General features: G+C 60.1%; 2 protein-coding genes across 2 annotated transcripts in view; one reads left to right on the top strand and one right to left on the bottom strand.

The window, feature by feature from the left end:
* Positions 1–64: 64 nt before the first annotated feature.
* On the bottom strand, positions 65–21,743 carry LONP1 (lon peptidase 1, mitochondrial). Its single transcript, XM_081231671.1, has 18 exons — positions 21,304–21,743; positions 18,439–18,527; positions 17,752–17,871; positions 15,668–15,899; positions 14,177–14,238; positions 13,697–13,826; positions 13,225–13,308; positions 11,477–11,697; positions 9,450–9,588; positions 8,541–8,719; positions 6,139–6,226; positions 5,627–5,749; positions 5,428–5,544; positions 3,120–3,260; positions 2,600–2,765; positions 1,597–1,808; positions 1,358–1,522; positions 65–412 (listed from the first exon to the last, which is right to left on the bottom strand). The coding sequence occupies exons 1-18, from the start codon at positions 21,733–21,735 to the stop codon at positions 236–238; spliced, it is 2,877 nt and encodes a 958-aa protein (XP_081087797.1). The 5' UTR covers positions 21,736–21,743; the 3' UTR covers positions 65–235.
* Positions 21,734–22,364, top strand: part of LOC308616417 (cation channel sperm-associated auxiliary subunit delta-like) — a gene marked incomplete at both ends in the record, with an annotated part of 43,128 nt that continues 42,497 nt past the window's right edge. The window contains 1 exon segment of the mRNA XM_081232660.1: positions 21,734–21,798. Coding sequence (XP_081088786.1) covers positions 21,734–21,798 — 65 coding nt within the window.

The raw sequence follows: 22,364 nt of genomic DNA, 5'->3' as shown, positions 1-22,364 counted from the left end.
CCCTGGGCACCTTGGTGACGGGCAGGGTGGTGAGCACAGAAAGAAGCCACAGCCACCCGAGCAGTACTGGAAACGGCTTTTAATCGTAATTAAATAGTCAGTGATTAAGCCATGATTGAGGTCGGGCTCCAGGCCTCTCCGGAGCTTCCTGTGGCTCAGCTGCCTGGAGCCTCTCCCCCGAGCGCGGTTCCAGCCCCGGCGGGCCCAGCGGTGCCTGCAGTGCCCAGAGCCGGCGTCACCGCTCCACAGCCAGGGCCTCGGCCTGCTCCTCAGGGAAGGCGATGTTGAAGATCTCGCGGTAGTGCTCCACGAAGTGCACCTCCAGGCCCTCGGTGATGAAGGCCGCCAGGTCGTAGAAATCCTTCTTGTTCTCGGTTGGCAGGATGATGCATGTCACTCCGGCACGCTTGGCCTGGAATGGGTGGGGGGGGTCAGCAGGTCAGTGTGGGAGGGAGGAGAGGGCTGGGCATGGAGCCGGGTTTCCAGTGCCCACCCTGCCTCACCCAGATGAGGAAACTGAGGCCCAAGGTAACCAGCCTCTGTTCCAGCAGCAGGAACCCAGGCCTCTCGTGTGTGCTGTCACCCCAGAGGCTCCCCCCACCCCCAAAGGTGTCTGGAAATACAGGAATTATGAGGTCCATGGTTTCTGGGGTTGATCAGTACCCGCTGCTTTACATTTAGAGGTCTGCCACGCGCCCAGGGCCTCTGAGCTGCTGTCCCTCAGCCTGACTCTGCCCCTTGGTGGACAAGGGTCACCATGTGTTGCTCTAGGGACAGCACGCAGTGACTCACTGAACCTCCCACTTTGCAAGAGAGGAAAGCAAGGTGCAGAGAGCCTCCCACACACCTTGCCTGGGTGTCCCTATCATGGGAGCCCCTCCCTGTGGGCAGCTGGGGCTGCGGTCCCTTTGAGGTAGACAGGGAGAGGCCTGGGGGCTCAGGTGAGAGAGACTAGGGCACTGCCAGGAGCTTGGGGGGACCCCATCCACCACAGTCAAACCTACAGCACACCCAGTGAGACACTGGGCCCTCTGTCCACCTGCAGTGCCCAAGCCTTGCTCCTCCAGCCTCTCCTGCACCCACAGGTCTCAGTGCTAGGCCACGTGGGCAGCAAGGAAGCAGGAGACCCTACTCTGGTCCCTGAGGAGCTGAGATGAGGGCTGAGAAGGCTGAGAACCACTGTGGAGGGAGGGGCAGCTAGGCAGTCAGCTCAGCAGGGGTTCCAGGCCAGGCAGATCCAGATCCCATACCCACTGAGCCTCACTTTCCCCTTCTGAAAAATGGGCCTGTCATTCTCGCCTGGGGGTGTTAGCCCTGACGTGAACGATGGCTGTGCGCTATCACGCAGGACACTCACCGCAATGGTCTTCTCCTTGATGCCTCCCACAGGCAGGACCTTGCCTGTGAGGGAGACCTCGCCTGTCATGGCCAGGTTCTGCCGTACCGGCCGGTCCAGAGCCAGGGAGAGCAGGGCCGTGACAATGGTGCAGCCAGCACTCGGGCCATCCTTGGGGGTGGCACCCTGGGGGGACACAGGCTGGTGGGCGTGTGCTGCCAGGTGGTGGGCGTGGGGCGTGGGCACGGGTCCAGCCTCACCTCAGGCACATGCAGGTGGATGTGCGAGGTCACCAGGTACTCGTTGGTGGGGTCGTACCGCATCAGGAAGGCCCTGGCGAAGGTGTAGGCGATGCGGGCGCTCTCCTTCATCACCTCCCCCAGCTGGCCTGTAACCTCCAGGCTCCCGTCCTTGTCCCCCTTGCTGTCACGCGGCCGCCTCAGGGACGTCTCAACAAATAGCGTGGAGCCTCCTGGGGAACCGAGGGCAGAGCCCATGAGCCCAGGATGCCTCAGACTCCTGGACGGCGGCTCCCGCCACGTCCTCACCCTCGTCCCCAGTGATGGGACGCCCCTCACCGTCCCTTCCCTGGCTCATCCCAGCCTAGAGCCTTCTCATCCCTCACACCTCAGTGCCCGCACTGTCCCCGCAGTCACCTCCTCGGGGCACCAGATCCATCTGCGGGGACCGGGGACCGGGTTACGTGAAAACCTGAAGACGATCTCTGTGCTGGGCCTCCACGTTCTACCTGCCCACGGCGCAGAGCCTGCCCGGTGCCGAGCTCGCGTCCTCCCGTGCAGTTCCTCAGCGCAGCCCAAGTCAATCAGCAGAGGCTCTGCCTCCCCTATGCCCCGCCCCCAGGACCGCACCCAACCCTGCCTGCTACACAGACCTCGAGCCGCTCCCCCTCTGCCCTTGTAGCTCCCAGACCCAGCATCCCCAGTGCGGGTGGGCTGAGCCACGTCGCCTGGACAGGAAGCCCCTGGGACCCTTCTCCCCCACTGGGTGGTGGCCCCCCAGGCGACAGGGTCTCGTGCTGCGAAGGGCTGTCTTCCAGGCAAACCTGAAAACCACGAGCCCAAAGAAAGCTCACGGGGCACTGCTGCCACCTCGCGGTCCCGTCGTCCCTGATGAGCCCTGGTCCCCTGGCCTCACTGCACCCCGCCCACCAGTGGAGAGGGCGCCCACCTCTACTGAGGGACAGACGACCACAGGGACGTGCAGAGCCCCCGGTGCTGCCTTGCTCTAGCGCAGGCCACTCACCCATGGCAGTCCAGGCCAGGCCCATGGCCACGCCAGGAGGTGTCACGTCGTACATGCGCTCCACCGTGAACACCGGCTTCCCCACGAAGTCATGCAGGTTCTCCGGCGTTACCTCCACAAACTCAGCCTCGCCGCTGACGATCTTGTAGGCGGACTTCCGTAACACCTGTGTGGACGCAGCGGGCTGGGGGGTGGCCGGGCCACAGAACCAGCCCCCCACCCCCTGCCCCCAACTCTCCTCCACCTGCCTTTCATTTTTTACAGTTGTGATAAAGTACATGTGACCTAAAACCATCTTAACCATTTTTAAGTGTACAGCTCAGTGGCAGGAAGTGCATTTGCACTGGTGTCCAACCATCCCCTCTAGAACTTTTACCTTCCCAAACTGAAACTCTGTCCTGATTAAACACCGCCTCCCCAGCCCCACCATCTACTTCCTGTCTGTGGCTGTGACTCCCCTAGGCACCTGCTGTGAGGGCACTCAGCACGTGTTCCTCTGCCGCCGGCCAGGCGGGCTCACCTTCTCCACCTGCTTCTGCAGGTTGCGGACGCCGCTCTCCCGGCAGTAATGCTTGATGAGGAGGGCGAGCACGTCTGATGACAGCGTGGCCTTGCTCTCGTCCAGGCCACACTGGGCGCGGGCCTGAGGCACCAGGTACTGCTGCCAGGGAGGAGGAGAGCCGCCATCAGCACCCCCAGGGCCTCTCCCGTGGCCCCTGCCCACCCTTCCAAAGACCCCTGGCCGGGTAAACGAGGTCACCGAGGTAGACCCTGGGCCTGCCCCGGGGAGCCCTTCTCCCCGGGGATAGCTGGGGGCCATTCAGCAGAGGGTGTGAGGGGCGGCTGCTCCTGGACCACACCTAAGCCGAGACCTGAAGGGAGGAGAGCCAGCAGGGCCAGGAAGGGGTGGCAGAGTGTCCAGGGAGAGAGCCCGGCAGGTGCCAGGATCCTGAACGGTGGGCCTAGGACCTGCAGATGCCCGGCCTGCGGCCTCCACGTGCTCCCAAGGCTCATCTTAGCTGCCTCTTCCTCCAGGAAGGCCTCCTTGAACCCCCCGACTTCCTCCTCATACAGAGACTGGTTATGTGACCGCTGCACAGAGCAGGTAGGGATGGGGAGCAGGTCAGAGGCTCCAGGGTCACTCCGGGCCCAGCACCACCCCTGCCGCACAGCGATCGGTGGAGTCTGAGCAGTCCTGAGCACTGACTGCGGGGCAGAAGCGTCCCAAAGCCCTCGTGTGCCTCCTGCTGTCCCTTCAGGGGTTTGAAGGAACCCCTCCACCCACACCCCCAAGCCTGCCCCTCCTCTGCCTGGTCGAGTGTCCAGGCTGCTGGGGTACAGGGGAAGTGACAAGGAGTCCCAGTACCCCTCCGACCACCCCAGCCAAGAGCTCCTCTTCCTCGCCTCCCACCCCCCAGGGGATGCAAAAGACTGCAAGCCTGCACCTGTCACAGGGCTGCGAAGGGCTCAAGGGGACAAGATGCACTAAAGCCCTCTCTGGAAAGAAAACACTGTATCAGGAATTCGAGCCCTCTGGAAAGGAAATCCGGCTCTCCCGACTGACTGCAGGCTAGTAAAGCACCGCACACACCCGGGCACCAGGAAAAGGGAAGGATCCCACCAGCCCAGGAAGAGCTTTCTTACAAATAGAAATGCAGAAAGAGGCCCGCATCCCGGGGGACCCTGGGCCCAGGAAAGCCCAGGTAGGCAGTCCCATAACCCGGGGAAGCACGGCTGGTGGGTAGATGGACAGCAGCCTCACTCTCGCACCCACAGCCGTTACTGACCCGGCACGACACCGGCCATGGTGCGTGACCACGAGGCAGCGGGGCAACTCAAGGGGTAACTTGCTGTCAGAGCTGAACTCACAACCCCAAGACAGTGCTGGGCCCTGAAGGCCAGGGTGGGGTTGTGTTACCTTCAGCACTGTGCTCACGGAGTCTCTCCTTGCTCTTGTTCTACTGCCTGTGATTATAACAAGAAATACATCTTGGGTCTTTGGCCCCAATTCCCTGCACAAGCGATTCTAAGACGCTTGGAATTTCCTGAGTGACAGGGAGGAGGCGCATCCTTTCTTATTCACAAGAAGCCCCTTTCAAGAAGTGATCATTAGCATAGCTGGATGGGGGCTGGTGGCCAGAGGAACCAACCAAGGGACTGGAGGGACAGAACTTTCAGCCCCACCCTCAGCCCCCAGGGAGGGGAGCTAATCACCAGTGACCAATGATGCAATCAATCATCCAGTCAACCGTGCCTAGTAATGGGCCCTTCCCCACACCTGCCCCAAGAGTCTCTGTTTTGGCTGCTCCCTAGTTGTATCCTTTTAAACTGGTAACAGTAAGTAAAACTCTTGTCTTCCTGAGTTCTGTAGGCTGTTCCAGCAAATTATCAAACCGAGGAGGGGGCCGTGGGAACCCCCGATTTATACCCAGTCAGTCTAAAGTAAGAGCGGCCAGGGACTTGGGGGCTGACATCCAAAGTGGGGGCAGTGCTTTGGTCTGAGCCCTGAACCTGGGGTCTGATGCTGTTTCCGGGTGGGTAGTGTCAGAACTGCACTGAATCGTAAGACCCTCGGCTGACAACTGGTTGGGGTGGGGAGCCCCCGAACCCCCGCCTTGGTGTTGTCCGTGTCTTGTAATCACACCACATGGGCAGATCCTGTCCATCTGTCTGTCTCCTCCTGGCTCAGGAGCCCCCGAACAGGATCTGCGGGTTGCACCCCTAGCTCCGGTTAAGGGCCTGGCACCTAGTGGGCACTCGGATATTTCCTGAGCCCAAGTGGCCGCGGGGTGCCCCTCCCCAGGGCCGGGCCAGCGGGGCCGCCTTACCTCTGCGATGGCGAGCTTCTCCTGGGCCACGTAGCCCGACACGTTGATCATCTCCATCCGGTCCCGCAGCGGCTCTGGGATGGTCTCGGTGATGTTGGCCGTGCAGATGAACAGCACCTGGGGGAGGCGGCAGTGAGGTGCGGTAGGATGGGGCGTCTGGACTCTCCCCATTGGCCCAGCCCCCGGGTGGGACACGCACCTTGGACAAGTCCACAGGCACGTCCAGGTAGTGGTCCAGGAAGTTTGCATTCTGCTCAGGGTCCAGCAGCTCGAGCAGTGCTGACGAGGGGTCCCCCTGGTAGCCCCGGCCAATCTTGTCCACCTGAAGGGGCAGCAGGGGGCGGCGGGTGTTAGCCCCTTGTCCTCCCCCAGCACCCGCTTGCCAGACACCCCAGCGGGAGACCAGACCACTGGGGGTTGGGGCTAGGGAAGCCCGGAGCAGGAGGGCTGGCCTGACTGTGTGGCCATGGGCAGGGACCAGGTCCTCCAGGGCAGGAGGGGGCCGGTGTCATGAGACAGCCGGCTGCAACAAGGCCGCCCACAGTGACTCAGGCACCATGGAAACCACAGGGGGCCACAGTTTCACCTTGAACACAGACTCCGTCTGGTCAGGGCTGCCTGGAGCTGTGGGCCAGGAAGGCCCAGGGGCCACGTCCAACCTCAGGGAAGGGTATGAGCCCAGCCAGGGCCCAGCCCTCAGGCCACACCCACCTCATCTATCAGAACCAGAGGGTTCTCCGTCTTGGTCTTCTTCAGGCACTGGATGATCTTGCCGGGCATGGCGCCCACATACGTCCGCCTGCGGAACAGGGCACAGAGGGGCGGTCGGTGCCCCGGCACCTGGGCTAGCCACACTGGCGCCCAAGGCCCAGCTCCCCTGGAGCTGCGGGATCACCACATGCCTTCCAAGGCCGCCCAGAGGAGACACAGGGAGACGCACACAGCGTGGCCCCGGCGGAGGATAAATGCTTCCGCACTGTGCAGGCGGGCAGAGCACTGGGCCACCCTGACGGCGTCATGGTCCCAAGTGCTGGGCTGTCAACGTGCTCCCCCAGCTCAGGCTCGGTGGGGGGGTCAGATTCACAGCCAAGTCTCACTCAGACTCTTCCCGCTAGCCAGCACCTCCTATCCAGACGGCAAAACCCAGCCGGCATTGCCCGATCCAACAGAAGGAGAGGGGCAGGGAGCAGCCAGGGCCTGCGGCAGGAACATCCCCCACGCCTGGGTCCTTGGCCCTCAGGGTCACCAGGCCCAGGGCCCGGCCCCAGCTGGCATGTCCTTTCAGGAGTGTTTCCTGAGAGCCTACTCGTCTGCCCAGTTCGGCTGCAGGTGCCTGCCTGGCATTCTTAGGAAACCAGACATGAGTCCAGTGCTGTGAGCTAAGGCCCAGCTGGGCAGACAGACCACAAACCAGGCAGAGGAGAAAATCACAAGGTACGAAAGACTTCGTATCTGCGACAAAGAAGAAAAGAAGGCATGGGGGATCTGGAACGCCACTTTGAGGGTGAGGCAGTATTTTAAGGAAGAGATAAAGAACATCTTAGGGAAAGGCTACAAGCAGAGGAGGTGAGGGGGAGCCACATGGGTGTCTGGGGGAGGGGCATTCCAGGCAGAGGGCACAACCCGTGCAAACGCCCTGGGGCACCACCGTGCCTGGTGTGTTGGAGGAACAGTGAGGAGGCCCATACTTCTGGAGCAGAGTGGGCGAGGGGGTGAGAGGGAGGAGGGGAGGGCAGGGAGGGGACAGGGCAGGTTGTGCAGGGGCCACGGGGAGGACTTGGGCTTTAACCCGAGGGAGGTGGGAGCCCTGGAGGGCTGTGGGCAGAGGAGGATTTGGCTGTCAACCAGTATAACAGCAGTCAATTCCCTGTCCCTAGACCAACAGCAGCACAGAACGCTCACCTGCTCGCACCCTGCTGGGTGCCCTTTCCCCGATGGCTCACCACCAGCGTCACAGACCTCCTGTGCTTGTTTAGAAACTCCAGCACATGGTGCTGGTCTGCAGCTCCCTGTCCTTCCTGAACCAGGGCCCGGCTCTGCCTCTGCCTCCCTCTCTGCCCCCAACCCCTCCACCTCCATCCTGCTGCACCTCCCAGCTCAGAACGCAGCTCCCGGGCACGCCTGCGCCATTCCAGCCTGCAGGCCTCCCAGTGACCCCGCCCCCAAGGCTGTGCCGGCCTCGTCCCCTCCTGACCCTCACCCAGGCCCCACCATGCTCCGGCTCCCTTCTCCAAACCCCTGGAGCTCACACCGGGCTCCGGGCTGGGGAGGTCTCGAGACTGGCCACCGTCCAGGGGACTCGAGAGAGCCAGGAGTGGAGGGGGGCTGCAGCAGACTGGGGTGCTTGCACCCTGCCCAGCGGGCGGCCCGGCTCTGGAGCATTGCTGCCAGGAGGGCCTGTGAACCCTGGTGCCCAGAACTGTCCGTGCTTTTAGAAAAGCCAGAAAAGTAACTTTTAAACACAGATTTAAACCTTCTTTGGACACTACAGGATGGAAATGCATGGCCAACTCGGAACAGACACTCGTGTACCCACTGCACTTGTGTCTCACCGAGGCTTTTCAAAAAATCACCCTCTGCAGAAGCCAGCGTGGCGGGAAGCCCCGGAACCAACACCCTTAATGTCCCACAGAAGGACACCACGCACGGGCCAGGTGGCTGTCAGAGCCTGCGCACAGGGGATGCCAGCCCCGCTCTGGGCCTGACAAGGGAGGCAAGAACGAAGACAGGTGCTGAGGCCTCAATGGGGAGACCATCTCACCTCCCACTCTAGTCCCCAGTCCCCGGGCCTGCGGCCAGTGTTGCCGGGGTGCGGGGTGCTGAGCTGGTGGGATGGAACCTGGAACCGGGGGGCCGTCTGCGGACAGCCTGGCCGAGAGGCCTTTCCAGTGGTTGAGAGGCCGAGATTTTGATCCAATTTGATCCGAGGTTTTTAAGCACCTGGACTGAGCCAGACCTGACGTCAGATGGACACGCTGACTTTTCAGTTACCTATTCCAGCGTGAGCGGGGTTTGCTGCCCGCCACCATCACGCTACAGAGTAGGAACAGACCCAGGAGAAGGAAGGCTGATGGGAGGCAGGGTGAGCCCCGAGGGGGAGGGGCTGGGCGAACCTGTGCCCCTTGATTTCAGCCACGTCCGTCATGCCCCCGACGCTGAAACGGAAGTACTCGCGGTTCAGGGCCCGGGCGATGGAGCGGGCGATGCTGGTCTTGCCCACACCTGGGGGACCGTAGAAGCAGAGGATCTTGCCCTGGGTCGACGCCCGAAGCTGGCTGACAGCAATGAATTCCTGCGGGCAGAGGTAGGAGGACCCCATGAGACAGCGCTGCCCTTTCCACAGGGCAAGGGCCCCCGCCGGGCCTGAGCCTCCCCACCGTCCAGGCATCTGGGGCTGTGAGAAGGGACAGGGCCTGACCCAGAGGGGCCGAGCTGACTGGACTATCATTTGACACAGGAGGGACAGCCTGTGGCACCAACAGGCCGAGCAGGCGGCAAGGGGACGCGGGTGACGGACTCTGGGTGACCCCAATGCCAGGCCCACCCAGCAGCTCCCCACCTGGATCACAGCGTCCTCTCTCCCCACCGGCCCACCCGCTCTCAGCCAGACGCCTCTGGCCCTCGTCTCCTCCTATCGTGAGCACAATTTTTATCCCCCTGGGGAACCCGTGAGCCCCCCTGGAGTGGGCAAGTGGGCCTGGGCGGCCCCTAACACCTCCAAGCCACTCCAATCCCGGTCCCTCTGGCTGGGCCCCTCCATCCCTCACCCTCCTCGGCCCCTGCTGACCCCACACCAGCCTTGGCCCAGCCAAGCGCCCCCCAGACCCCCAGGTTCTCCAGGGAGCTCCCCTGGGTTTCCCCCACCGCACAGGGGGAGCCCTGGCTCCCAGGCCCCAAGGCCCCTGCCACCCTCGCAGATCCAGACACGACGGCCGCTGCCTCTCAGAGCTCGGCCGGTGCCCCGCACACGAGCGGGGGGTGCGGACATGGCCCCCCGGGGAAGGCGGGCGGCCGAGCCTCACCAGGATGCGCTTTTTAACATCCTCCATCCCATAGTGGTCCTCCTCCAGCACCGCCTGGGCCCGGGACAGGTCCAGGTTCTCGTCGCTGTACTTGCCCCATGGGATGGACGTCAGCCAGTCCAGGTAGTTGCGGGTGACGCTGCCACAGAACAGACAAGAGCCGGTGAGCAGGCCCAGTGAGCTGCCCGAACCCCGCTCCGTACATCCACAGCACTGGGACCCACGCACCCGATGTGAGAACTACACCAAGTGTCAGCTGGGGCCCGAAATGCCCTGAGAAGCCGGCCCAGCCTGGCCTGCCCCACTCCCAGCACGGTGCAGCCACGCCTCGCTTACCGTGCTAGGTGGACACCACGTGTTTTACACGTTGAAGGTTTGTGGTAACCGTGCCTTGTCAGGTGACGGTCGTCTTAGCAATAAAGTACTTTTTAATAAAGGCATATACGTTGTCTTTTTTTATACATAACGCAACTGCACACTTAAAAGACTACAGTAGAGCGTAAACTAACTTTTACAGGAATAGGGAAACCAAGAAAATTCATGCGACTTGCTTTTTTTTTTTTTTTTTTTTTTTTTTTTTTTTGCGGTATGCGGGCCTCTCACTGTTGTGGCCTCTCCCGTTGCGGAGCACAGGCTCCGGACGCGCAGGCCCAGAGGCCATGGCTCACGGGCCCAGCCGCTCCGCGGCACATGGGATCCTCCCAGACCGGGGCACGAACCCGTATCCCCTGCATCGGCAGGCGGACTCTCAACCACTGCGCCACCAGGGAGGCCCCGCGACTTGCTTTTTTGCTATGAAACCAACCCATGGTGTCCCCAAGGTCTGCCTGTATGGGTGTAGTTCCTGGCACAAGGGCTACATTTGCTTTCCAGACCAGAGACTCTGCGAGCATGGGGCTGGCTCAGGGTCCCACAGCACAGGAGGGGCCAGCGAGTAGGATGGGGGAGGGACAACCTGATGAGGGCAAGTGGGGAAACTGAGGCCTGGAGCGTGACCCCAAGCCGAGGGCTGTGCACCCAGGGACAGAGGCGCCCCTCACAAAGGGCCTGATAAGGAGGAGGCAGGGAGGTCAGAGGAAGAGGCGAGGCGGACAACAGAAGCAGAGGCTGGAGTGACGTGCTCGGAAGATGGAGGAAGGGCCGGGAGCCATGGAACATTTCCGAGAAACTGAAAAGGCTGGAGACAGAGTTTCCCCAGAGCCTCCAGAAGGAGCCCGTCCTGCCCACCACACCAGACGTGAGGGCCACTGCCTCCAGACCGCGACACGAGTCTGTGATGTTCTAAGGGACTAAGCGTGTGGTCACCTTGACGTCGGTGTGGGAAGCGCACTCACTGCCCCGGGAGAGGAGCTGGGGGCGTCTCTGGTGGGGAGGCCTGCGGCGTCCGGGGCAACCAGCGTCTCCCAGGGTCCTCGTGCAAAGAGACCAACCTTCCCTAGACACCCTGAGCCAGAGAGGGGCCTGACCCAGCAGCCCGGGAGGGTCCGGTGCTGCAGGCCCGCTCAGATCCTCCCTATGAGCTAGTGGGATGGAAGCTGGAACCGGGGGGCCTCCCCGGAGCAACGCCCAGGCCTGGGCTGCGGGCAGAGCCAGAAGCATCCCACGGGGTCCCGATCCCTAGCCAGTGTGCACAGGACAACACTCGCCGGGCAAGGCCAGGGCCCCAGGAAGACGCTTGTTTCCTGGCTGACTCTCAAAGCCGCCAGAGGGAGGCCAGGGGAGGGGGTGACCTTGGGGCAATGGCCCTGGGGACTCCTGGTCCTGACTGGTGGCGCTGGCTTAGAGCCAGATTCAAATCCCTGTCCCCAAATCCCTGTCCCCATCTGCCAGCCCAGAGGCAGGAGCACTGATGTAACTTCTCCAAGCCTCGAATCCCTCATCTGTGAAACAGGGGCAACAGAGACACGGCCCGCACAGGGGCGATACGAGAGGATGGACACCCACCGTGACCAGCACATGCATGAGGGGCCCACCCTCCTGGCTTCCCAGGGATCCCAGTCAGATGCCCAGCCTCCCCCGGCGCTCACTTGAACTCGGAGGAGTGGTTGTCCAGCAGGCCCAGCTTGCTCAGCTCCTCGTCCACCACGTCCATGACATGCTTGGGCACCACGAGCTCCTTCAGCCGCTCGCGGAACTTCTCCTCGATGGCGTCCTTGTCGTCCTTCTCCAGGCCCAGCTCCTTCTTGATGATCTTCAGCTGCTCCTGCAGCAGGTACTTGCGGTGCGTCTGCTTGATCTTCTCCTCCACCTGCAGGGCCCAGAAGCCACTGTCAGAGCAGAGGGGACGCAGCCCAGGGCGGGCCTGCTGCTTCCTCAGGACATGGGAGAGAAACCCAGGGCACCCAGGCTCCGATTTCCCCCACGTTCCACCCTAAGTCCTCCTGGTCACGAGCCTCGTGAGAAGTAACACCGAATTCCAGGGGAGGAAGGGATCCGCCCTTCAATCCTGGTTACGACCAGGAAAAGCTGGGCCTGATGCCAGTGTGTCCGCCACATTAATCAAAGGGGTGCCACGCTCCCTCTAACAGCTGGAACAGCAGGACGCGGGCTCAGGGCCCTAGGTCAGCATTGGCGCCCACCTAGTGACCTGCTGTCCTGTGCCCTTGCATGTGACAGCTGCCTAGTGGCTTTTCCAATTAAAGGTATGATACAAGAGATTTTCCTGGTGGCACAGTGGTTAAAAACTCTGCGCTCCCAATGCAGAGGGCCCGGGTTTGATCCCTGGTCAGGAAACTAGATCCCACATGCATGCCCGCAACTACGAGTTCGCATGCCACAACTAAGGAGCCGGTAAGCCAAGCTGCAACTAAGGAGCCCGCTTGCCACAACTAAGGAGCTGGCGAGCCGCAACTAACGAGGCTAAGAGCCACAACTAAGGAGCCTGCCTGCTGCAGCTAAGGCCTGGAGCAACCAAATAAATAAATAAATATTTAAAAATAAATAAATAAAATATACGAATTTTTTTCCTAACGTAAAAACTAAGTGAGGGCTTCCCTGGTGGCACAGTGATTAAGAATCTGCCTGCCAATGCAGGAGACACGGGTTTGAGCCCTGGTCTGGGAAGATCCCACATGCCACGGAGCAACTAAGCCCATGCGCCACAACTACTGAGCCTACGCTCTAGAGCCCGCGAGACACAACTACTGAAGCTCGCGTTCTGCAACAAAAGAAGCCACCACAATGAGAAGCCCGTGCACCACCATGAAGAGTAGCCCCCGCTCGCCGCAACTAGAGAAAAGCCCAGGTGCAACAACGAAGATCCAACGCAGCCAAAAATAAATAAATACATTCATTAAAAAAAAAACACCTAAGTGCTATAACAGCCTCTATGGGAAAAGAATCTAAAAAAGAGTGGCTATATGCTTACATATAACTGATTCACTTTGATGTACAGCAGAAACTAACACAACATTGTAAATCAACTATACTCCAATAAAAATTTAAAAAAAAACAACTAAGTGATAAAAGTGAGTTAAATCTGGAAAATGTTAAGTAATCGACAATCCAGGCAGTCCATGGGTTTGCCCAGTTGGGAAGGTGGGCCTGCAACAGCTGAGTCTGGGGAAACAGCTTTCGACCTCTCCCAGGCTGGCTCCTAATTTCTAGCATTTCCCCCCGGGCTCCCTCAATGGTCAGGAGGGTCCCAGGACCTCTCACTCTGCACTCAGCTGCTGGCACCAGTTTGACATTTTCGCACAGGTTCCCAGCCCCGATGGGGAGCGGGGCCTCGCAGCAGAGACCCTCCTGGGCGCTGGGGCCCCGCCCCGCCGCTCACCTCCCGGCCCAGGCGCTGCTGCAGCTTGCTCAGCTCAAACTCCTTCTTGAGGAGGGACAGGGCCTTGTATAGCCGCTTGGGAATCTGCCAAGAAAGGGAAGACGTGAGAGGATGGCCATCTGTGTGGAGAGGCGGCAGGGAGGGAGCGTGAACCGGGGCAGGTGGACAGGCCACGCCTCCCCAAATCCGAGAGAGGCGCACGCTCTGCCCCAGCAAGCCCAGTGCTCCAGCCACACTCCACAGGTCTGCAGGCCATGTGGACCATGACACTGGCAGAGGTGCTGCTCGTAACGACGAGACTGGCAGCAACCCAAACACACCACCCACTGAATGACGGGCGCCGCCCAGTGGGACACCACACAGCCGCTACCAAGAACGAGGGGCCAGACGTGGACAGAAGGACGCGGGCTAACGTGAACCCACCCCAACGCCGGAGCCCAGGACAGCAGCCAGGTGGGGAGGCCGCACTCACGTTGGTCTCCTCCAGGACGTCCTGCAGCTCGTGGGACTCGGCCCCAGTTAGTGCGGCGCCCATGTCGCTCAGGTAGATGGGGTTGTCCACCACCCTGTGGCCGGCCTGCATCATCTGCAGCACAGACTCTCTGGAAGGGACGGAGATGCTGCCACGGGGCACCGGGACCGCCATGGTCCTCACTGGGCCGTGGCCCATCCTGGAGCAGGACTAACGCCCCAACGCCCAGACGTAAGTCACCCTGGCAGCCATCCAGCAGCCCTCCTGAGATGCCCTCCCCCGACCTGGCTGATGACGAGAGAGCCGGGGCCGGGTAGGCTGCGCCCCCTCCAACCTCCTGCCCGCCCCGGGGCCTCCCTGCTGGGATGGAAGCAGCTCCCCCCTCAGAGGCTAGGCAGTCCCCAAGCCCAGCCAGGATCTCAATGAGGACAAGCAGCCAGACAGGCCCAGCCTGGCCTCGTCAGGAGACAGGAGACCAACCTGTAGAGCGGGTTCAAGGCGATGATGTCCCGGATGGTCTTCACGATCTCTGCCGTCAGGGCCTGGCAAGCAGGGAGGCCACGTGGGTCACTGGGACCAGAGTGGGCTGTGGCCCTGGAGCCCCTCCCACCCAGCCCAGCCAAGGGCGGCCCCAGAGGCCCAGGAGCGGAGCCCCAGTTCACAAGTTACAGGGCCTCAGGACCCAAGAGCAAAAACGAAACCAACCCTGTCTCCGTGGACCACTCTGAACCTCGACCTTAGAACGAGCCATCCTGGGTGGGGAGAAGGGGCTCGAGGTCTGCCCCCCCAGAACCTCGCCCCAGCCGGCTCTGCTATGGATGCCACAGGTATTGCTGTCCTTCTTGCCTTCACTGCCGCCACAGTGAAGCCAGTGACACTCCCGGCAGGATCACTGGACACAGTTTATGGCATAAATCCTGCACCTCATTTCCAGAGGCCATAGGTCCCGGCACCTGGCACTCTGCTCAGGGCACTGCTGGCAAGAAGCAAGCAGCCACCACTGCTGGGCTTTTTCAGTGTGATCCACCGGTCTCTGGTTAATGGGTTTGTCCCTGATCTGCCTGGGATGACCTTTGTAGAAGGAACCAGAACAGGCCAGCTGGAGGGCCTGCACGGCATGCGTCAAGAGGGACAGGTGCGCTCCGAGCTCCCCACTCCCCTCCCCCCCACCTCCCCCCAGACGAGAGCCTTCAAGGAAACACTAAGGCTGGGCTGCCCAGGACAGCAGCCACCAGGCGCTGCTCACATTTAAGTGAGTTGAAATGAGATACAATTAGACGTTCTGTTCCACAATCGCAGCAGCCACAGGTCAAGTGCTCAACAGTCACAGAGGCCGAATGGTACAGTCACAGAATGCATCCAGCACGTGGGAAGTTCTCCCTGGCAGAGCTGCTCTGGAGGGCCCCACGGAGCTAACGGCCGGCCCCGGGCCCCTTCCAGCGCCCGCAGCAGACATCACCAATGGATTGTGGCACTCCTTCCCACCAAGCTCAGAACCCACCCCAGGCTCAGACCAAAGCTGTCAGCTATGCCAAGCTGGTGTTCCCCTTGGGGAGGCCAAGGACACCTGGTGCGGGTGCACCCAAGGAGCCTTCCACCTGCCTTGCCTTTCTTCTTCATCTCTCCCTGTTGGAGGCAGGTCACCCTGCCCATAACCTGCATGAGAAGGACGGTGGAAGGACATTTCCCGACACCCTCTCGAAAGCTGGCTCGCCATGCTATGGAGAAGAAGGCAGGCCAGCCTAGGCTTGGGGTCAAGGTGGCCAGAGGCTCTTTCCCATCTTGGAAGCACGGGTCACAGAACCAGCTACATGTGCCTTGCCCACTCCCCCAGCCCTGGGCCTGGGAGGTGGAGCCAGGACCCGGTTCCTTCACAGCAGCCAAGGCTGCAGCGCACTTCCGACCTTCCCGACGCCAGCTCCTCCCAGGCCTCCTGGAGGAAGAGGCGCTCTGCCCCCCATGCGCACTCACCTTCACCTCCTCCGTGACCTGGAAGTCCTCGTGGGCGACGTTCTCCACCTCCACCATGAGCACCTCACCAGCGGGGCTGGGCTCCGGCTCCACCACCACCTGCAGCTGCCGCCTGGCGCCGCCATCCTCCTCCGCGTCCTTCTTGCCCCGCTTCGGCTTCCTGCGCAGCTTCTGCCTGTTCTCGCCCTCGGGCTCCTCCGGCTCCACCTCCAGCTGCCTGTTGATGTGAACCCTGAAGACGGGGAGGAGGAGGTGAAGCCACCGAGGCTGGGAGGAAGGGGGGCGTCCTGCCGGCCACAACGCTCTGCGGTGCTGATGACACAAGGGCTCGCTGGGCCCAGGCCCCTGCAGCCACCAGGGCCGGTGGGGAGAGGGGAGCTGCTGCCTCAGAACCCAAGACCAGCAGGCCCTCTGCCCCTGGACTCCAGCCGAGCCATCCATTGCTTCCCACACCAGCATCCGCTGTCTTCCAGGCACGAGGACGCCAGTGGCAGCCCGCGCTCTGGGGCCCATCAGGGACTCCGCCTGCCCTCCCCCCGGCCTCCAGCTCACCACAGTGGCTCCTGCACAAGATTCAGCTCCAGGTTCAAGGGCGCCTCCACTGAGGTCCTCCCCAACCACTCCACATGAAGTCCAGCCCCACGTGTGCACACACCCACCCCACCCCCCATCCATCGTCATTTTCACCCCAAAGCACCCGCCACCGTCAGATTTAGCTGGTGACCTGTTTTCCCCATGCGAGGGGCGGGCTCCCCAAGTTGGGCCCCTCGCCGGCTACTCTGCTCACACCCGAGGGCCTGGCAGACACCAGGCGCCGGGTGTTTGGTGACGTGTTGGCTCTTTTCTGCCACACGGGGTACCTAACAACAGTACCGCCCTTAGAGAGCAGGCCTGAGTGCTACCGGGGACGCGGACTCAGTGGTGGGCGGACACCAGCAAGATGCACAGAGAAAAGGAGGTCGGGACTCGGTGAACGCCGAGGCGGCCTGGCCTCAGCACTCAGCAGGACTCGTTCTCCAAGGCACCCTGCAGGTTAGCAGAGCCGTGAGTAGCCGCACCGTCTTTATTGATTTTGGTTGTATCTTATTCTGTTCTTTCTGAGCCATGAATCCTCTCAGGAGACAAAGGAGCAGCCTCTTCCCTAAAACAGACTCTAACGCAAGCAGGTGAAGACAGGCACGGGGGCTCGGCGCAGCAGGGACGCCACCAGGACAGTCCACGGAAACGCTGCCGGCCGGGACCGCTTCCCCGGTGTGCTCTGGGGGAGCTGCCGGCTGACACAGAAAAAGGCTCCCTGAGAGGAAAGGATGAAGGGCTCTCGAGTCAACAAACACCAGCGGGCATCTGCAGTAAGCAGCTTTTCCGAACACTACGACCTGAACGGCTGGTGAGTCTGAAACGTCTCCCACGTCTGTGATCACAGGACACCTTTGACAAGCATCTCATCTTGGGAGACCAATGTTCCTTGGAACACGTGAAAAGAAACGAACACGTTCATTTCTTCCAGCTTCAACCCAGCTGATCATGTAGGTTTTTCTTAATTAGCCGTAACAATACAGCGGGTTAGACTGGGCTTGCAAATGCCTTATGAAGCCCTTCGGCAGAGGAGGTAGAGGTAGACTGGCTGAGTAAAAAACCGCAACCTGGACTTCTCTGGGGGTCCAGTGGTTAAGACTCCGTGCTTCCACTGCCGGGGGCACGGGTTCGATCCCTGGTCCGGGAACTAAGATCCCGCAAGCTGCAAGGTGCAGCCAGGAAAAACAAAAAACAAAAAACCCAACCTGCCAAGCTGAATGGAGACGCAGATGCCAGCACCAGGGGGAAGGCGTGCTGACACCCAGACATGAACCACGTGCTATCTTCTGTTTCGTGGTGCTTTTTGGACTAATGGGCGTGAGAAATGCCTTCTCACTGACCACCCAGACTGCCGCTTAAGCAGAGCGGCTCTGAGAAGCTGGGGGGGGGGGTCCACCTCCAGCTTTGGCCTGGTCACTGTGGTGACCAAGAAGGGCAGGTCGGTGCTGGAACCTGGGGCGCCCCAGGCCACTCTTCCCACCCCGCCCCATGAACTCCGGCTCCCGCACCTTCTGTGTCCCATGACGATCATGCGCAGCTTGTCCCCAAGGTCCTGCATTTCGTGGATCTGGACAAATGTCCCTGTATGGTAGATTTCATCCAGGCTCTCAACCACGTCAGACTCGTTGCTGAGGGAGAAGGGACACAAAGGAACATGGGCACACATGCTCTGGCTCTCTTGAAAAGAGAGAGAAGAGAAACACCCCTCCTGGCCTTGACCTCCTTGCTCCTACAGGTGCTCTGGGCCGCCCCTGAGGGTCACCGCATACAGTCAGGCGGGGCCAGATGGAATCTGGATTCCACTCCACACCTCCTCTTATGGAGCCTGAGTAGAACACACCTTCCGACTTGGAAGTGGAACTCATTCCTAGCTGGAGTCAAGGTGGATGTGCCCGGGGCACCCGCATCTGCCCCCCTAGCTCTGCTCTGAAGCAGCCTCACCCTGGCCTAACACCAGGGGTCCCCAAGGTTAGCTTCCCCCCACCTGGACCACGCATGAAGCCCAGGGCCTGGGGCAGAGTCTTCAGCCCAGACTGAAAAGGGATGCTCAGCTCTCAGCCTCATCCCCCGGAGGTCTGACTTGGTTTCTTTCAGGTCAGGAGCCAGAGGTCCAGGCTACTCTACGGAGCAGGCTCTGAGGTGAGCTACAATCCAGGGCAGCTTCAACAAAGGAGTGAAGGAAAAATTACACTTACTTGTCATCTTTCTTTAGAAAGACGCCGGCATACGGCTGGGCGAGGCGGACTTTCCTTCTTAGCAGCTCAACCAACTTCTTATTTTTAACCTAGCATGACAATGACCCCAAGGTGAAACGCAGGGTAGGCTTTTTAGCTGACGCTTTGACAGCAGCTCTAGCGTTTTCTGTGATACTCTCTAGGGGTGTGCTAATCGGATCCAGGACTAACCAACACGGTCCAGGAACCTCTGAACCAAAAAAAAAGGACAGGCAGTATTGAAGAGCTGCATTCCTTAGTTTTTCCCTCTTCCTAAAGAAAACTAAAAGGAGACAAACGGCCAGTACCAAGAAACTGATTTCACATCCAATTTCAAGGGCTGTTTCTGTGGCGAAATGCCTTGGCTTGAAAATCTCAACTCCCTGCTTTTCTTTACGGGAGGACAAAAGTAAATGTGCGTAATTCAAATGTGACACACCCCACAGGCTGGTAATTTCCTGCAATTTTCATGGAAAGTATATCCCAATCACATCTATATCCTATTCATTGATCATCAACCCCCCTCCCCAATCACAGCACATTCTCCTGTCATTCCATTGGCAGGTAGAGGGCTAATGATGTTTCCTAGGAAACAGCTGATAGGGAGGAGCACAGGTGTCCTTAGGGCTCAAATGATTTCCTTCAAGCCTGTGTTAATTCCTAGACCAGACTCTAACTAAACTTAATGGCCCTCAAACTTTGGCACAAGTCAGAATTCGCTGGAGGGCTTCTTAAAACAGATGGCTGGGCCCCACCCCTGGAGTTTCTGATTTGGGAGGGCTGAAGCAGGCCTGAGAGTCTGCACTTCAAGCAGACTCCCAGGTGATGGCTGCTGGTCTAGGAACCCAGCTTTGAGAAGCAGCGTTTTAACTCACTCCATGACCACACGGTATGGGAATTCCTGTCACTCTAAATGCATTCTCCCCAGAACAAAGGTCCATGACATCCGTCAGGAGGGTTACATGACCCACCCCAAATTAAGAGCCACTGGTCTATACTCAAGAGGTCACTAATAAGGAGAGACGCCACTGGGGCACGTTAGCCACATGCAGCGTCAACTACCAAATCAAGGGTAATCAGAGCTTGGCTAACAGGTTCAGAAACACTTATTGGGTCCCCTGGGAGCTCCCACTTTCTCCTTGGCTAACAGCTGACCATTGCATCTTAGCACCTGTCCCTCCCTCTGGTGGCACCCCTTTTTCGTTATTTATAAAGTAAGAGCAACAGGAATACCACAAGCGAGTTCCACATGCCAGTCTCACACTACCCGCAGCATCTCACGTACCCCTCCTGGCTAGCCCTAGGTGGACACATAGAATCTCTTGGAAGAATCCTGTCTCTACTTAAGCACTGGGGACAGGGGGCATCTGTCACTTTGAGGGGCTGAGGGGACCATACCTGCTGAACATCCTGGCCCCAGGGGCCTGGGAGGGTAGAGAGGACAGCTGGGGTTGGGGGGGTCAAGTATGGAGAAAAGACCCCCAGGGCTTGTTTCTGACGTGTCAAAAGCACACCACATGGGTAACAGCAGCCGCTCCTTATGAAGGCGTATCGAGCACCAGGCACGGTTCTGCAGCCTTTACACATGACCTCATTTACCTCCCATCACAGCTCTAAGAAATGAGGTACTATTACTACGCCCATTTCACAGATGAGACAATGGACGCCCAGAGGAACAGCTTGCCCAAGGTTACGGAGCGAGGGGTGGAGGGACCAGGATATGAACCCACAGGGTCCGGCCCTGGGGCCTGCCAGTAACCACTACAGAACATCACGGAAGGCCCTTGGAAGGGCAGCTCGGACGCAAACAGTCACAGTGCTGGAGAGGAGGTGGAGGGGGCTCCTTCTGCCCCCCCCCACTGGCTGAATGCTGTCCCTCTGTACCGTCCTTTCCCTTTCCAAGGGATCGCTGAGATTTATTCAGGAGAGACTGGAGAGGGAGAGCAGAGGCTGGAGGGTGAATGCAGAGCTGACTCATTGTATGACCTTGCTTAGATAGTTAAGAGATAACGCTTCTCCTCCACGGACTCGTTTCCACATCATTAAAAAACTCAAGTTCCTTGCACTCCTGCTGCTTTCTATTACATCACCCTGGTCCATGTGCACCACCCCGCACCCCGTGGCTCTTAGTCTGAAAAGATCTTTACTGTCTCTTGCACCAGAACATAAGTTCCTTAGGCAGAGGGGCTGTGTCTGACTTGTTCTGCTGAATCCTCAGCCGGCTACACGGGAACAAGAACACCCTACTGAATAAATGAATGAATAACCCCCTGGGAACATCCTTAGGCCATGTTCCTCCTAAGACTCCTGGACAATCCCTAGCTCTATCATCCCCTGTAGTACTTACAGCCTTCCAGTCCATAATTTACGAATCCCGCTGGAACCTAAGCTCCAAAGGCAGGAAAGTGTGTCCGTTTTGTTCAGGGCTGTATCCCTAACACTTAGAACCGTACCTAGCACATGACCTCAAGAAACATTTAAGGAAGGAATGAATCCGGATCCCAAAGGGGCTCTTAACCAGAAGGCAGACCGCCCTGGGGGAGACTGTCACAAAACATTTACCAAGACCAGCAGAAAAGTAACCGAGTGGCAAGACTGTTCTGAGCTTTCCCGGGACCGAATTTCTATGACTAGGACTGTTAAGTGGACAATCCTAAGCTCGTTGGATCCAACTCTCCTGAAGGGATCTGAAAGGGGGCGGAAACTGCCTCAAGTTCACTAGTAGTGAGAAAACTAGGACTCGAACTTTTTCAAGTTGTGAGGCATGAGGGTGCTGAGCGATCCCTCGGCCCAAGCCGCAGCTTGCAGACGTGGGGGAAAGGAGGCCAAGGCGGGGGCTCTCATTACCTCGACAATCTTGATAAAGCGCGGGAACACTGGGTTGCGCGTAACGGCGATGAGCGGCAGGTGCGGGAATACGTCCGGGATCATCATGGGCGTCAGCGCCGTTATGACAGGGCCTTCCCCGCCGCCCGCGCTGCCCCCCACGCCCGAGGCCCCGTCCTCCGCGCCGCCCTCGGAGGCATCCTCGCCGCCCGAGAATGCGCCGCCGCCGCTGCGGTTGTTAGCATCCCGAAGTCCCCGCCAGTGGCCCGCGGCGGCGGGGCCTTGGCCCCCCAGCGCCCAGGGAGGAGAGGCGTCGCAGGCCCGCCGGCCTCTGGGCAACCAAGCTCCGGCCGCAGTCGGGACCCGCCCCCCGGCGGCGGCCAGCAGCGGCCGCCGAAGCGCCCAACACCTCGCAGCTCCCCACAGCCGCACGTACCCTGCACCCGCCGCCATGGCCCAGCCATCCTGGCGGCGCGCGGGACTCGCGTCATTTCCGCGGGCCCGGCTGGGGCGTACGTGACGGCCGCCACGTGCCTGCGTGCCCGCGGGAGGGGTGGCCGGAAACGGAAGGCTGCAGGGGCGGGACTTGGAAGTGTGGAGGCGGGGCCTACACGAAGTAGAGCTAGAAGCGTTCCAGCTCCCTCGTCGCATCCACCTTTTCCGATAGGCTCTTTCGGATCGCGGGGAGGGCTGTTGGCACGCATGACGGCCCCTAGAAAGAGAGCAGCTGTGCCTGCAAGCGCAGCTTTGGGAACGTGTGGGCAGCCCGGTCCAAACACTTGGGCTTAGGAATTTGAGTGACACGCGCAAGCTCAAGCTCTGGCGCGCGCCACGGTTGGTGGATTCGGGCTTCCCGGGAGACGCTAAGCCTGTGCTCAAACTGTAGACAGCCCAAGGGCGGCAGTGTGCGCATGCCTAGGCGCTGACGGCTTGTTGGGATGGGCGGATTCAGGCTTCTTGGGGAAAAAGGTGCGCTTGCCCAGGCTCCGCGGCAGACTGCGCATGCCCAGGCTGTGAAGCGACTTCCCGTGACAGTTGAGGAACTGTGTGTTAGCGGGTAGTATGAGATGCTGCTGTTAATG

The sequence above is a fragment of the Mesoplodon bidens genome, assembly GCF_964165515.1.
Source record: "Mesoplodon bidens genome assembly, chromosome: 4".
NCBI classification, from domain to species: Eukaryota; Metazoa; Chordata; class Mammalia; order Artiodactyla; family Ziphiidae; genus Mesoplodon; species Mesoplodon bidens.
This window is presented reverse-complemented; position numbering and strand designations above follow the sequence as displayed.

Coding starts and splice junctions, on each gene's coding strand:
- LONP1 (XM_081231671.1), bottom strand. CDS start 21,735: ATGGCGGCGGGTGCAGGGTACGTGCGGCTGTGGGGAGCTGCGAGGTGT. Junction 8,720..9,449: donor ATGTTAAAAAGCGCATCCTG/GTGAGGCTCGGC, acceptor CTCTGCCCGCAG/GAATTCATTGCTGTCAGCCA. Junction 2,766..3,119: donor TGCAGAAGCAGGTGGAGAAG/GTGAGCCCGCCT, acceptor GCGTCCACACAG/GTGTTACGGAAGTCCGCCTA.